General features: G+C 62.4%; 2 protein-coding genes across 2 annotated transcripts; one reads left to right on the top strand and one right to left on the bottom strand.

The window, feature by feature from the left end:
• Positions 1-2,159: 2,159 nt before the first annotated feature.
• MSRB1 (methionine sulfoxide reductase B1) lies at positions 2,160-4,674 on the bottom strand. The gene is made up of 4 exons (XM_056502979.1): positions 4,535-4,674; positions 3,881-4,023; positions 3,660-3,774; positions 2,160-3,182 (listed from the first exon to the last, which is right to left on the bottom strand). Exons 1-4 carry the CDS (start codon positions 4,647-4,649, stop codon positions 3,151-3,153), a joined length of 405 nt encoding a protein of 134 aa, XP_056358954.1. The 5' UTR covers positions 4,650-4,674; the 3' UTR covers positions 2,160-3,150.
• Positions 4,675-5,107: 433 nt separating this feature from the next.
• On the top strand, positions 5,108-14,423 carry LOC130259132 (testis-expressed protein 2-like). The gene is made up of 13 exons (XM_056503128.1): positions 5,108-5,386; positions 7,800-7,964; positions 9,232-10,109; positions 10,195-10,395; positions 10,476-10,776; positions 11,160-11,374; positions 11,510-11,668; positions 11,763-11,862; positions 12,014-12,146; positions 12,245-12,382; positions 12,603-12,806; positions 13,090-13,210; positions 13,856-14,423. The coding sequence occupies exons 3-13, from the start codon at positions 9,243-9,245 to the stop codon at positions 13,979-13,981; spliced, it is 2,565 nt and encodes an 854-aa protein (XP_056359103.1). The 5' UTR covers positions 5,108-5,386; positions 7,800-7,964; positions 9,232-9,242; the 3' UTR covers positions 13,982-14,423.
• Positions 14,424-14,524: the final 101 nt, after the last annotated feature.

Genomic DNA, 14,524 nt, shown 5'->3' on the forward strand with positions numbered 1-14,524 from the left:
CAGCCAGGCACTGGCTCCAAGGAATAGCGGTAATTAGAGCTTCCGAGTGCCTCCAGGTCATTTTCCTTTTCCTTGGATAACATCATTTCTATAGGGCTTGTTGTCTTATTAGAGAATTAATCTAAATCGTGGCGGGCTCTGGATGCTTTGCCGGCGGCTGGAGCCATCCCGAGGAGGGTCAGGGGCAGGTCCCGTGCGTGGCATGCGGGGAAAAAAACGGCGAAACTCAAAAGGGAGGTCAGCTGGAGGCTACGGGGGAGGAAATGAGTGATTTCTTAAACAATCAGGGAAGTTTGTGTCGGCCTGGAAACGTAATTGAATTTGCGTCGTTAAAGCCGGGCTGGGGCGGCTGCTCCCGACTAAGCAAAATCCCCTCGTTAAGGCAGAATTGTCATTAGCGGGATAATTAAATGAGGAGGAATGGCAGAGGGAACGCCCGGGCCACGGAGTGAGGGGGGATGAGCAGAATTCCGGGTGTCCCGGGGTCCGGGGAGGTGCCCAGGGCTGGGGGAGCTCGGGGGGTGGGATGGGATGGGATGGGATGGGATGGGATGGGATGGGATGGGATGGGATGGGATGGGATGGGATGGGATGGGATGGGATGGGATGGGATGGGATGGGATGGGATGGGATGGGATGGGATGGGATGGGATGGGATGGGATGGGATGGGATGGGATGGGATGGGATGGGATGGGATCCATTCTGCGGGATTGCATCCTGTATCCTCAGCACCGGCGCTGCCTGGAGCTCTCCAACCTCAGCTCTTTAACAATCCCATTTCCAGCCAGATTTCCATTAAAATGTCCCACCCCTACTTCCACCATCCCCGGGGGTTTTGCTCTGGGGATATTTCCTCGTTGTGCAGGGGTGGATGCAGGGGATCCCACAGGAGCATCCTCCTCCTTCCCTTCCCTCCCTGCAAGGGATAGGAAAGGCACTTGCACCCTCCCGTGCCCGTATCCACAAACTGCAAGGCAGCCTGGAATTCCATCTGGATCCCCCTGGCAGGGCAGGAATGCAGGAATTCCAACTGGATCCCCCTGGCAGGGCAGGAATGCAGGAATTCCAGCTGGATCCTCCCTGGCTCACGATGTGGATGAAGCACTGCTGTCCCTTCACCCCTGGCATTCCCAAGGTTTCCTCCCACTGCAGCATCTCAGGGGGAAAAAATTCCCAAAAATCTCTTCCTTCCACACTTCCAGGGCTCACGTGGATGTCACCTGAGCTGGGAAAATTCTGGAATGGTTTTGGGTGGAAGGACCTTAAAGCTCATCCAGTGCCACCCCCAGGGTCACCTCCCACTGTCCCAGGGTGCTCCAACCTGGCCTTGGACACTTCCAGGGATCCAGGGGCAGCCACAGCTGCTCTGGGCACCCTCAGGGAAGAATTTCTCCTCAATACCCTAAAATCCAAAGATTAATCAGTCGAAAGGCAGACTGGACCTTCAGACTGGAACCTGGTGAATTATTAGAGCTGGAGGGTGACACGAGGTGAGGGCAATGGGGCAGAGCTGGCACTGCCAGTTCCAGAGGGGACTTCACCCCCTGCAGCAGGGAACTGGAGTCTGGCAAAGCCCAGCTCGAGCCTCCAGGCTGCAGGGATCCAGGATCCAGCTGCAGTGGGGTGAAGGTCCCGTGTGAGGCTGAGGGTTGTGGCTTCCAGTCCTGCAGACAGCTTTGTGTGAGCAAGTTCTGGTGAGAAACTCAGCTGTGCCCAGAAAATCCTGACAGCCCAGGAAGTACCAAGAACACACTTGGAACAAGCTAAAACCAGCTCAGTTTGGGAGAAAGTGCTAAATGGAGTGAAAAGGAAACCTTCCCAGTGGAGCTTTGGCTCTGGGAATGCCTAGAGGCCTCCAGTGCATCAGCAACCCCCCTTTGCCAGAGCAAACTCTGGGGAAATGGGAGCAGATTCCAGGTGAAACCACCCTCATCCCATGGATCCCATCCCATCCCATCCCATCCCATCCCATCCCATCCCATCCCATCCCATCCCATCCCATCCCATCCCATCCCATCCCATCCCATCCCATCCCATCCCATCCCATCCCATCCCATCCCATCCCATCCCATCCCATCCCATCCCATCCCTGCAGCCACGGAGCAGAGCAGGAACCCACAGCCCTGGGATGCCATTCCCAGCATGTCCAACAGTCCAGCACAGTGAATCAGTGCTTTATTTCAGCATGGAGAGGTACAAGAGCAGCAGTGAGCTCCAGGGAATGAGCTGATGTGCAAACTTCCCCTGGTGCCCTCGGATCTGTGGGCTTGAGGCAGAACATGTGGAGAGAAAAGCCCCAAATGTGTCCCCAGACCCCAGGGGTCAGCAACAGCCCTTCCCCTCTTTAGAGATCCTTGTGTGTCCATTCCAGAGTAGGATCTGGCTCCTGGCACAGGGAGGGAAGGCCACGAACTGGGTGTTGAATTGAGGAAATCCCAGTGGCAGCCCTTGGGAGCGCTGGGGCAGCGCTGACACGATTCCTGGAGCCTGAGCAGTGCCAAGCCCAGCCCTGGGCTCAATCCAGCCTCCCTCCCACCAGGGCACAGCCAGCAGGAACCTGAGTGCCCCTGGGGTTTATTGCACAGTGCTCAATCAGGTGTAAGGCCAGGGCAGAGCCGATGTGGAACCGTCCCTGCCGTGTGCAAGGTGGGCACAGGGGGAACACCTGGATGCTGCCCAGTGGGACCATAAAACATCCTCACCCCAGCACCCTGAAGGGTTTATATAGGGCAGTTCATACCATGATCCCAGCCCAGAATAGCTCAGGGATTAACCCAGCCCCTGACCTCAGCTAATCCTGAGTTACTCTGGAAGTGCCAGCAGAGCCTGGATTGCATCAGTCCTGCCTGGGATCTGGACACTGTCCTGCCTCAGCTGAAGGCAGCAGCAAACCCTCCCCAGGGCTCAGCACAGGCACAGCACCTTGGATGGAGCTGGAACAACCCCAAGGAGGAGCTGGACCAGGGAAAACAGGGGCAACCATGGCAGGGAAATCAGGGAATGAAAGCTTGGCAGGGAAATCAAGGGGAAACCGTGACCAGGAAATCAGGGGAAAACTTGAACCAGGGGCTTCCCTGGGGTTCTCCTGCTGTGTGAAGGCAGCAGTGAAGGCAGGGTCAGCCCAGGGCAGTGCCAGAGCAGCAGCTCGCTTACTTCTCCTTCAGGTCGTTGTCAGCTTTACCTAAAAATGGGGAAGGAACACTCAGGGCTTGTGTTTCGTCCTCCAGAACAACCAGCCCTTTTTATCTGGGAGTTTTGCTACACAACATCACAGCCTGACAAGCAGGCCAGCAGCTCATGGCTGGAATTTGGCCTCCTGAGGTTTTTCCTCAAAGTCTTTTCTTCCACAACTTCCCCAGGGAGTGACCAGCAAACCCCTCCCCTCCCTCAGTGCCACCACCCTCATTTCAGACCCCCAGAGAAACTCCCCAAAGCTCAGCCACCCCTCAAAACCCGCAGAGAGCCGCAGCCACAGCCAGGAGCTGCAGAGGGAGGTGGGGGAGCCTCGAGCTGAGCAGACTGAGCCTGGTTTATTCGGGAGCAGCTCCCCGGTGTTATCAGCACGGCCAGGGCCACCCTGCTGCAAGCAGTGCCGAGCACACAGCGTGCCCCAGCAACCACTCCCGGGCTGGGACAGCTGCCAAGCCACAGCCGGTACCTTTCGGGACGAATTTCAGCGAGCTGCTGAATATTCAGAAGCGGGACTGGCCCCTCTTGGGCCCATCGTTGAGGAACTCGTGGCCCAGCCCGTTGCCACACTTGCCACACGTCACCTGCACAAGCAAGGGGAGCGGTTGGCATTCCATGGATTTTCACGGGCTCGTGTTAAAAGAACAAGCCCGGGGGTGGATTTTTGCTCCACGCCGAGGGGATCCGCACCTTTAAGGCCCCGGGGCGCTCCTCGCGCTTGGCCACGCTGTCCCCACGCACGGTCTCGGTGAACGCGGGCCACGGCGACGAGTGCTCGTACTTGGCCCGGCTGGAGAACAGCTCATGGCCACACTTGGCACACACGTAAATACCTGGGGAGGGCGGCACGGGGGGGTCAGGGCGGGGACAGAGCAGGGACAGAGCGGGGACAGCGCAGGGACAGCGCGGGGACAGCACAGGGACAGCGCAGGGGACACGGGACACTTCACGGGACTTTGCCCGCGTGGGTCGCTGCCAGCTGCGGCTGCCGAACCCCACAGCACCCCCAGGGCCAGGCAGGGGGGTGCAGGGGCAGCATCCCCATTCCATAAAGGGTTCCCCCAGAGCAGGACCCTCCCCAAGGGGCTCCGACAGGGACCGACCCCCCGAATCCCTATCGGCACCCATCGGGGAGGATTTCCCCATCTCCTTGGGAGGACCCCAACAAGCAGCGCAGAGGGGGGACCCCCACCCGGAATTATGGCTGGAGGATGCTCCGCAGAAGGACATCCCTCCCTTATACCGCTCACCCGCGGGGTTCCGCCTTGCTGGGGGACACCCCCTGCCCGCCCCCGCTGGGGATCCCCCCGGCCGCACCCCCAAAGCCCGCGGGGAGCCCCTCACCCGGCTGGAAGTGGTCCTTGAACACCTCTCCCCCCAGGAAGGAGCAGAAGGACATGGCTGCGCCCGCTGCCCCGGCCCGTTCCGCTGGCCCGGCCGCGCCCCCCGACACGCCCATGCACCGGGCCAGCCCCGTGTCCCTCCCCTCGCCGGGCCAGCCCCGTGTCCCTCCCCTCGCCGGGCCACCCCCGTGTCCCTCCCCTCGCCGGGCCAGCCCCGTGTCCCTCCCCTCCCCGGGCCACCTCCGTGTCCCTCCCCCGGTCACTCCTCCGGACCCGCCCCTGCCGCCCCTCTCGCCGCCCGCAGAGGGCGCTGCGAGCCCGGCGGTACCGGGGGGGTCCCGGTTCTCGGGGGTCCCGGTTCCGGGGTCTCGCTCCGAACCCCCTTCATCCCCCGGGGACCCCCAGCCCGGCCCGCAGCCCCCGCGCGGGGCAGCCCCGGTGGGGATACGGGAGGTGCGGGGGATACGGGGGGATGCGGGGGGGCGCGGGGCGGAGCGCGGAGCCGGCTCGGAGCTGCGGATGCTCCGGCACCGCCGGTGCGAGCGGGGCGGGCGCCAGCCCGGCTCTGGGCATGTGCAACCGGCAGCGAGACCGCCACGGAGCCGCCGGTACCGCGGAACCGGCACCGCTCCGGCCCTGCTATCCCAGCACCGGCGTCAGTCCTTGGATCCTGGCACCGGGACCGACCGACTTCCACCGGCACTGACACCGGCACAAGGTCCGGTCTCCCCCGGCAGCAGGACTGACCCCCGCGTTATCCTCCCCCGGCGCCGGGACCGCTCCGATTCCCCGGAATTGCTCGTCCTTCTCCATCACCGGGACCGAGCGACCCTTCCCGGCTCGCCTGCCGCAGGTACCGGTGCTGCGGGGCCCGGGCCGGGCGGCGGGGCCGGGCAGCCCCGGTTTCTCCAGCGCGGTTGGTGGGACTGGGGGTCCCTCCGGCACTCTCGGGGCCCTGAGGATGGGTTCGCATGGGGGCACAGCAGGGACCGGGGTCACCCGTGGGGACCCTCGCACGGAGGATGCGGGGTCTGGCCGGGGCCCGTCGAGGGGTCCCGGAGAGGAGGAGGTGACAGCCCGGCGTGTGGCAAGGTGAGGGCTTTGAAGGTGAACCTGGGCAGGTTCCAAAGGGGCTGAGCTGCTGCAGCTTCCTTCTCCTTCCAAAAATCAGCACCACAAATTCCTTCTTGTGTAGTTTATCGAAAACCTTTCGGATGAGAGCCGGGCTTAGGCTCTGGTGAAAATAGCACCTTCCTTGGAGCAAGAGGAAAAAATTTTGGTGCCCTTTGGACAAAATCTGAGATCTGGCTCTGCTGCCCTGGCCCTACGGCCGCAGCGATGCTTGGACTGATCCCCGCTCCCAAATGCCAAAGGACGTGTCCGGCCGCCCGGAGCTCCCCCCGGGGCTGCGGGACCCCGCGCGGGGCCGCTGCCCTCTGGATGCTGCCGCTCTGAATTAGGTCAGGCTTCATCCCGGGCGGGCTGAGCTCCCGCTGCAGCCCCGGGGATTGATGGCTCGTGGCAGGAGCCCGGGCAGGGGGAGGAAGGGGCTCCGAACCGCGGGGAGCCAGGGAGGGAGGAAGGAGGGAAGGAGGGAAGGAGGGAGGGGGATGTGCTGCTTTGAAAGCGCCTCCCGTAAGATCCACCGAGATCAGAGGAGCGGGATGTCAAGGAATGCTCCAAATAGACGCCGCACACCTTCGGGGTGTGGATTTCCAGGCTGCAGCAGACAGAAGGTCTCGGCAGCATCATCCGCCGGATAACTGCTGCTCCCTGCAATTCCTACGGTGGGGCTGTGCCGGCGTGCATGGGATGGATGCTGGAAGTGGCTGGATCCTTCCTTCCGTGGCTGGGAGCTCCTGTGAGCTGCAGGGGCCGTGCAGCTCAGGAAGACAAGCAGAGATTGGGAATGGCTGAGACACGGGAGTGAAGCAGAGTCTATGGAGAGCCCTGGGATGCACAGGATGCTGTAGAGGCTTTGGGAGTGGGTCCTGAGGCTGGCTGGCTCTCAGCATCCTGCTGGAGGCATTCCAAAGCCCACCTGGCTCCTTGTTCCCGCAGCAGCACAACCCCCCCCCCAGTATCCACCAGCAAAACCCCTGAGCAGCAGCGATGTGATGTGGAACTGGGAGCAGAGGATGGAGCTGGGACCCCACACTGCCCGGCTCATTGGCCAAAGTTACATTCGGGGCTTGCAGAAATCCCTCAGTTATCTCGGGATAATGCGGAGCGCTCCAGGGACAGCGTCACAGCCGGGCTCTGTCACGGTGCTTTGTGCAGACAATTAGAGAGGGATTTCCAGCTCCTTTGGCTGCGTGAGGAAAGCGCTGCTGTGGTGCCACGTCCCCGCCTGCAGCGCCACTGCCATCCTAATTAACCCCAGAGGACTGAGGGAAGTTAATGAAGTTGATATTTCAATTAACTCCCTGATTCTACAACCAAAGCAAACAGCAGGGTGGGCAGTGCCCACCCGGGAGCTCCCACCGTGCCAGGCTGTGCCATGCCACGTGTGAAGGGAATGTTTTGGGGGAGACACTCCAGGACACCAGACCAAGCTGGTGGGAGCAAGGTGCAGAATTTTGGAGCTGGAATCCAGTGGAGAGGCTCACTGATGGTCATGGCTTTGGCATGTCCACACACAGGGACTGTGTCACTGTGTCACTGTCATTGGTTCTGTGTCCCTGCCCTGCAGAGGTGTGACCATCCTGGGCTGCATGTCCTAAGCACTGCTGCTCAGCAGACATCCCACTCAGCCCCAGTCCTTCCCAGGGATGTCCTGGAAGAGCTGGGATCACCCCTGAGAGCTGTTTGCTGGCACCTCCAAAGCCACCATCATCCCCAAAACCCTTGCAAGGACCTGCATGTCCAATTTATCCTGGAAAGAGCAAGAAGATCCCCCCAGGATCCTGCAGGGCCACAGGCTGGGGACGAGCTGCAGGCCGGGAGGGGGGTCAGTGCTGGGGCACCTCCACACTCAGTGCTGGCTCTCTGAAGCCTGAGGCAGCAGCACAGCCTCCCCCGGGGCTGCAGCTCTCTCTCGGGGTGCTGGTGGTCCAGCCAGGGCACCCAGCAGGGTCTGTCCTGCTGTCCCACCCTCCCCAGAGGTGGCTGCAGCAGCAGCAGTAGCATAGCCCCCGCTGTACTCACCATCCCTGCCAGAGGAGACCTCCCATACAAACCCAGGCTATTATTATCTCTGTCTTCCACCGTGCTAATGGTCTCTCAGGAAACAGACTTTTTTTTTTTCTTTTTTTTTTTTTTTTTAGCTTTTAAAACCCACGAGTACGGGAGCAGTGGGAACGGGGAGCTGGGCACAGTGGAGTGGAGCACAAGGAGCAGCGAGCCCAGCGCTGGGGTGACCCTGTCCCCCTGACCTGGCAGGGACACGGAGCAGGGCAGGACCCTCCAAGGACCAGCCCAGGGGTGTTCTGGTAGGAACAGCCAGGGGTGATGGGCAGTACTGGGCATACTGGGAGTGATGGGGCCACTGAGAACCCTGCATGGGGAGGGGCAGCGGGTGTCGGGGCTGCAGTGCTGGGGTGGGCAGGGGAGGGACCCCTTGGAATCACAGAATCATGGAATGCTTTGGGTTGGGAGGGACCTTAAAGACATTTCCCTGGAGCAGGTTTCCTCTCAGGCCCAGCTCCACTGCTCCTTTCCCTCGCTCACTCCTCGTTTGGCTGTTTTGGTGCCTTGCCAGGGCAGCACCAGCCAGGCTCTGCCAGGAGCTGGGACCACCGGGACAATCTCCCGTGGATGATTTGGGGTTAACAAGTGGCTCCTGCAAAGCAAGAGCTGAGATTATATAAAGGGGGCTGGAGGCAGCTGCGGCACAGCCTGTAATGAATTCCTGGCACTGAGGAGCTCTGAGGATCCAGGGCGGCACGGTGCGAGCGTGAGGCAGCTCCGGGGTCCCTGGATGCATTCCTGCTGCTGCTGCAGGGCTGCTGCGAGGGGAAGAGGGCAGGGAGGGGCTGAGCACTCCATGGACCTGCTGGGAGCTGACTCAGCACCGCGGTGGCCCTGCAGAGCCCGTCCTGCAGATCCCTCTCCCTCCCAAAATCCAGAGGGGGCACAGCCCAGAGCGCTCAGCCCGTGGCTTTGGCAGGAGTGCAGCAAAGAGGGGTGGTGGTGGCTGCTGGGGACAGACAGCGCTTCCTTGAGGCCAGGGACCCCTCAGGACAATGGAAACTTTGTGTTAGAAAAACTTTTGTCTCCCCCAGCCCCAGTAAAGACAGAGATTACTGACTGTGCTTACAGAGCATCCCCTCGCTGCACTGGGGCTGCAGCTTGGGCTGGCTTAATTTTGGATTCATGCAGTGCTTGAAGCAGAGCCCAAATCAGGAACTTTTAGAGGAGACAGGGAGTGCTGCCCTCTGGGCTGGCATCCCAGCTCGCACTGGGACCAGTGGAATATCCTGGTGTGGAAAATCCTCCTGGTTTGGCTGCAGCCCTGGCTGGCAGTTCCGGGCTCTCGTTGCCAATTGCCTGGCTGAGGTTTATCTTTGTCAGACAAGCTCAGCCACTGAGCTGATCCCACAAACCATCCCGAAATAGGCTGGGAGGTGCCCAGCCCGGGATGAGGGTCCCGGGAGATGCCCCCGGGCGATGCCGATGGGGAGGCAGGAGCAGAGCAGGGATGCCGCGTGCCCTGCGGTGACACGGAGCTCTGCCAGCTGTCTCCCTGTCCCTCGGCAGTGCCGCCGGCGATGCGAGCCATGGCAGACCAGGCTGCGGTGGCAGCAGACGCCTCTCCAGCCCTGACACCATCCCCGGGCTCCCCTCGGCGTGGGGACATCGAGGGACCGACGCCGCACGCCGGCAGCCCCAGGGAGGACGGCGGCGGCCGGGATGGCTGCGGGCTCCTTCCCACGGCGGATGGGGACACGAAACGCCCCCCGTCCCCCCAGGCCGGGGGGATGCTCCTGGCCGACCTCCCGCGGGCCCCCCAGCCCCGGCTGAGCCCGGCCCGGTCGCGCACGGCTCCGCCGTCCCCCAGCGTGTCCCCGTCCGAGAGCCGAGCCGCGCTGCTCCGGCTGCGCGACGCCCGGCTGGAGGACACCAGGAGGAGGCTGTCGGAGGCCGTGCAGGAGCCCCTGAGCCGCCTGAGCCGCCTGATGGCCGAGGAGAGCAGCCCCACGGGCCGGGCCAAGGAGCCGGCGGGCAGCCGAGGGGCCGGGGGCCGCCGGGTGCGGGACTGGACGCCCTGGGAGCCCACCCTGAACTGCCGCTACGAGATCTGCTCCTACGGGGATGTGATCCAGGTGGTGGAGGTGGCGCAGAGAGACGCGGAACCCCCGCTGCCCCCGCCCGAGGAGCCGCCCGCGGCGCGGCCCGGGGGCTCGGTGCCGGGCAGGGGGCTCGCCTCCATCGCCCTGCTCGCCTACGGCTACCTGGTGCTGCCGCTGCCGCCCTACGCCGCCGGGCTCTGCGTGGGGCTGCTCTGCGGGATGCTCCTGGGCTTCCTCGCCATCCTCCTCCTCGTGCCCAAGGCTCCGCCGGCCGCTCGGGGACCGTGGGGCCGCCTGCGCCCCAAGCTGCTCCCGGGGGAGCCGCGGGAACCCCCCCAGCTCCAGGTAGGAGAGGGGTGGTGCGGGATGAGGCGATGGGGGTGGTCGTGGGGAGCGGGAAGCAGCCGGATCCCTCTCCCCGCTTTTCCAGGGCTGGATGAACCAGCTGCACGCGTACGACCCCGAGCTTTTCCACCCATCGCTCACGCACTCGGTGCTCGCCGTGCTGGACGGGGCCACCCTCAAGCTGTCCTACCCCAAGAGCAACATCCCGCGCCGAGCCACCTTCGAGGAGGAGATCCTGGACACCGTCTTCGTCAGCCACCGCTGCTACGACCTGACCGATGCCAAGGTGAGCCTGGGGGTGCCCAGGACCCTCCCGCGGGGTTCCCCCACAGCCGGCCCGGCCTCACCCCGCTCTCGGTGCTGCAGGTCTTCCTGTGCCCCCCCAGCCTGGCCCGAAAGCGGACGTGGAACAAGAAATACCCCATCTGTGTGCTGCTCCCCGAGGCGGCCGAGGGACAGGGCAGGAGCAGCGAGGAGCAGGACGCGGAGCTGCAGGGCGAGGAGGGGAGCAGGAAGGTGCCGGTGGCCGGGCAGGACACCCCAGGGGACTGCAGGGACAGGTGCCTGTACCTGTTTGGGCGGACGGGGCGGGAGAAGGAGGAGTGGTACCAGCACCTCGTGCAAGCCTCCCGTGGGACACCCAGCAGCCACGGGGACACCGCGGCAGGTGAGGGGCAGCCACCAACCAGGACTGATCCAGGAACACAGTTCCTTGGTGGGCAGCAGTGGGCATGGACGGATGTGGAGGAGCCAAAGTGTAGCCAAGAGGGTTCAGCTCGTCCACAGGGTGTGTGGCATGTCCCTGGCATCATGATGTCACCCCTCATGCCATCCTGACCGAACAGATTGGGTATTAGGAATAAATGTTTCACCGAAAGGGCTGCCCAGGGCAGGGATGGAGTGCCCGTCCTTGGAGGGAGTTAAAGCCATGTGGTTGTGGCACCTGGGGACACGGGTTAGTGCTGGCCTGGGCGGGGCTGGGGAGTGGTTGCACTGATGTCAGTTGAGGGGTTTTCCAAGCGAAATAATTCTGTGATTCCACACCCCCAGGCATGGGATCGGCTCCGCAGAGCAGCGGCAGCAGCAGCGGGGGCAGCGCCGAGGACATCCCATCCACGGATTCAGCCAGGGATGTGTCGGGAAGCACTGAGGAGATTTACCTGGATTACAGCACCTACATGGCCCGGTTCGTGCCAGCACAGGGGGCACCCAGCCCGGAGCAGAGCCCCTCTCACGGAGCCCTGGGCAGCCCCACGCCCACCAAGGTGAGTGGGACAAACCCAGCACTGGGAGCGCCAAGCAGAGGCTGATGGAGCCCAGCCTGTGGTTTGTTTGAGCAGCACTGGGGCAGGGGAGCAAGGACAGTGGGTCCCACTGCTCACAGGGCCACCTGGCTGCAGGGGCTGGTGGCTGCTGTCCCCCCCCAGGCCAGCGAGGACACGGCCAGCATGGCCTGGATGAACACGCTGGTGGGGCGCATCTTCTGGGACTTCCTCCGGGAGCAGTACTGGGCAGAGCAGGTGTCCAACAAGATCCAGAAGAAGCTGAGCAAGATCAAGGTGAGAGGCAGGAGCATCAGATCACTCAAGGAGCCCTGTTCCTAAGGCTCCAAGGTGAGTGGTGACTGTCCCCATGGGGGTTTCCCTCCATCAGCTCCCGTATTTCATGAACGAGCTGACGCTGACAGAGCTGGACATGGGCACCTCCATCCCCTCAGTGCTCAGTGCCTCCAACCCCACCATCAATGAGCGAGGTAAGAGCCCCACAGAGGGACAGGGCTGGCTGCAGGATGGCTTCATGGAGCTGCCAGCCCAGTCCCCGAAGCTGGGAGGGTTTGGCAGTGCACAAGCAGCTCTGAGCCTGGTGGTGCTGACCTGATCTCGCCCTGTCCCTCTCCCTGGCAGGGCTCTGGGTGGACATGGAGGTCACCTACAGCGGCTCCTTGCAGATGACACTGGAGACCAAGATGAACCTCAGCAAGCTGGGGAAGGAGAGCTCTGCAGAGGACAGCGGCCCTGCAGAGGCAGGCAGAGAGGGGTAAGGAATGTGTCTATGGATGGGCTCATCCTGCTCCTCCTGCCCCAGTGAGGCGAGGCTGCTGTCCCCAGAGCAGCCCTGATCTCCTGGGCTCGCAGGGCCAGGCCACGGCTGATCCTGCTGGCAGACAGCGACGCCGAGTCGTCCAGCGCTGGCTCCTCGGACGAGGACGATGTCACCACTGCAGAGCCCGTGGGAGCCCCAGGGGAGAGGATCCCCCCACCTGGCACCGAGGGGTAAGGGGGTGCTGGGGGTCTGTGCCATGGGGGGCACGGGGCGGGGCAGGGACGCACTGTGCCACATCAGCACAGGGGCATGGGGACAGTGTCCCCAGCAGGACACACACAGCACACGGTGGTGGCTTTCAAAGGGGACTCTGTCCCTGTAGGGTGCTGTGGCAGAGGGTGGGGGACCCCAAAACCCAGCAGGGCTGAGCTGGGGCCCCTCTTGCTTTAGCCACAACAGCACGAGCCGGAAGATCCTGCGCTTCGTGGACAAGATCGCCAAGTCCAAGTATTTCCAGAAGGCCACAGAGAACGAGTTCATCAAGAAGAAGATGGAGGAGGTTTCCAACACGCCGCTGCTGCTGACGGTGGAGGTGCAGGAGCTGGCAGGAACCCTGGCTGTGAACATCCCCCCGCCACCGACCGACCGTGTCTGGTACCAGCTCTGCTTCCCCCACAGGCACCTCCTGCTTCCAGCTCCCCTTGCTCCCTGCAAGGAGCCAGCTCCAGGGCTTCAGACTCGTCTTGGGCACCAACAATCCAAGGCTGCTCCCCAAAGGGGCTCACAAACCTCATTTCTCTGAGTCTGCACCCAGGCCAACACACATCTGGGGGCCCTGAGCTGTCACCTCCTCCCTAAAACCCAGCAGTGGGGCTGCCTGGGCTGTGCCACACCTTTGTCAGGTGATGCTTTCTGGCTCTTTCCTTTCCCCTCACAGGTACAGCTTCCGAGTGCCCCCACAGCTGGAGCTGAAGGTGCGCCCCAAGCTGGGTGAGCGGGAGGTGACATTCCTGCACGTCACCGAGTGGATCGAGAGGAAGCTGAAGCACGAATTTCAGGTGCCTGGGTTGTTGTTCAGGGCCTCAGCAAACCCTGCTAAGGCTTGGGCATTGCTATCATCAGGGAGAGTCAACCTCAGTTCGGGCCAGGTGTTTCTGCAAAAAGCCAACACCTGGTCTGGTGTGGCCAGTTTGGAACAGTGAAGACACAGAACCCAAATAACGAGCTCAAGGGCTGAGGAAAAGTGATTTCCTCCCATCATTTGCACCCCTGCCCCAAGCAGGGAGGGTTTGGGGTGTGAGTCAGTCACATTCAGAAGGGCTGAATCCCCCTGTCTGTTCTGGTTTGGGGATGTTTGGGAGATTTGCCTTCCCAAGGGTTTGTGTTCAGCCTCTCACCTCTGCTCAAAGAGCAGAAATGTCCTAAAGATATTTAGGGCCCCCCAAAAGCCACCCATATGGATGGCTTTGAAATGCTGGTCCCTCCCCTGCAGCCATAGAGGTGACCAGGGCAAAGAAAAACTGTTCCTGCTTGTCCCCACCCTGATATCCTGAGCTGGGGCTGCTGCTGCGGGGGTGGGAGCCCAGCACCTCCAGTTCACAGCCCAGCTCTGACCTGGGCGTGGCTCTGCCAAGCCGACCTCCAGGCAGTGTCCCTGTGCTGTTCTAACCCACTGATTTGTTTTTCTGGATTCCTCTTTGCAGAAAATCTTGGTGATGCCCAACATGGACGATCTCATCATTCCCATCATGCGCTCTGGCCTGGATCCTTGGCCACCCACCACGGCCCTGCCCCAGGACCTGCCAGCCAGGGGGGACAGGAGGCTCTGAAGCACAACCCCTGGGGCAGGGACACTGCCCAGAGCTCAAGGACCTCGCTGGGACATGGGGACAGCCAGGGCCTGACCACTGACTGCACCCAGGGCTGTGCCTGGGTTCATTCTCATCCTCTGCTTCTGCAGATGAGCCTCCTCCAATCCTGCCAGCACACGTTCAGGGCACAGCCAGGCTGCTGGAGATGCAGGGATTCCATGGCCACATTGCCAGGACTCCTGGTCTAGCAGGCAGCTCTGGACAGTGGAGGGCTGGGCTTCCCACTGTCTGGTTCCCAAAGAGGGTGCAGGACACCTGGATCATAGCACTGAAGGAGTTGGGATCACTGCTGATCCAAAATTCCCAGCTCCAGGGAATCCCCCCCCTCCCTGCAGGCAGCTGGGCTGCAAGGAAAGCATGGGTGGGAAAGGATCCCAAGTGAATAAATCCATCACTGGCTAGCCCTGCCTAGCAGCCCTTGTGTTGTACACAAATCCCCACCTCTGCTGAGGATTCCAGGCAGCTTTGAGCAGGGAGAAGCCCTTCAACTTGGCAAAAGCA

Source organism: Oenanthe melanoleuca, chromosome 14 (genome assembly GCF_029582105.1).
Source record: "Oenanthe melanoleuca isolate GR-GAL-2019-014 chromosome 14, OMel1.0, whole genome shotgun sequence".
NCBI classification, from domain to species: Eukaryota; Metazoa; Chordata; class Aves; order Passeriformes; family Muscicapidae; genus Oenanthe; species Oenanthe melanoleuca.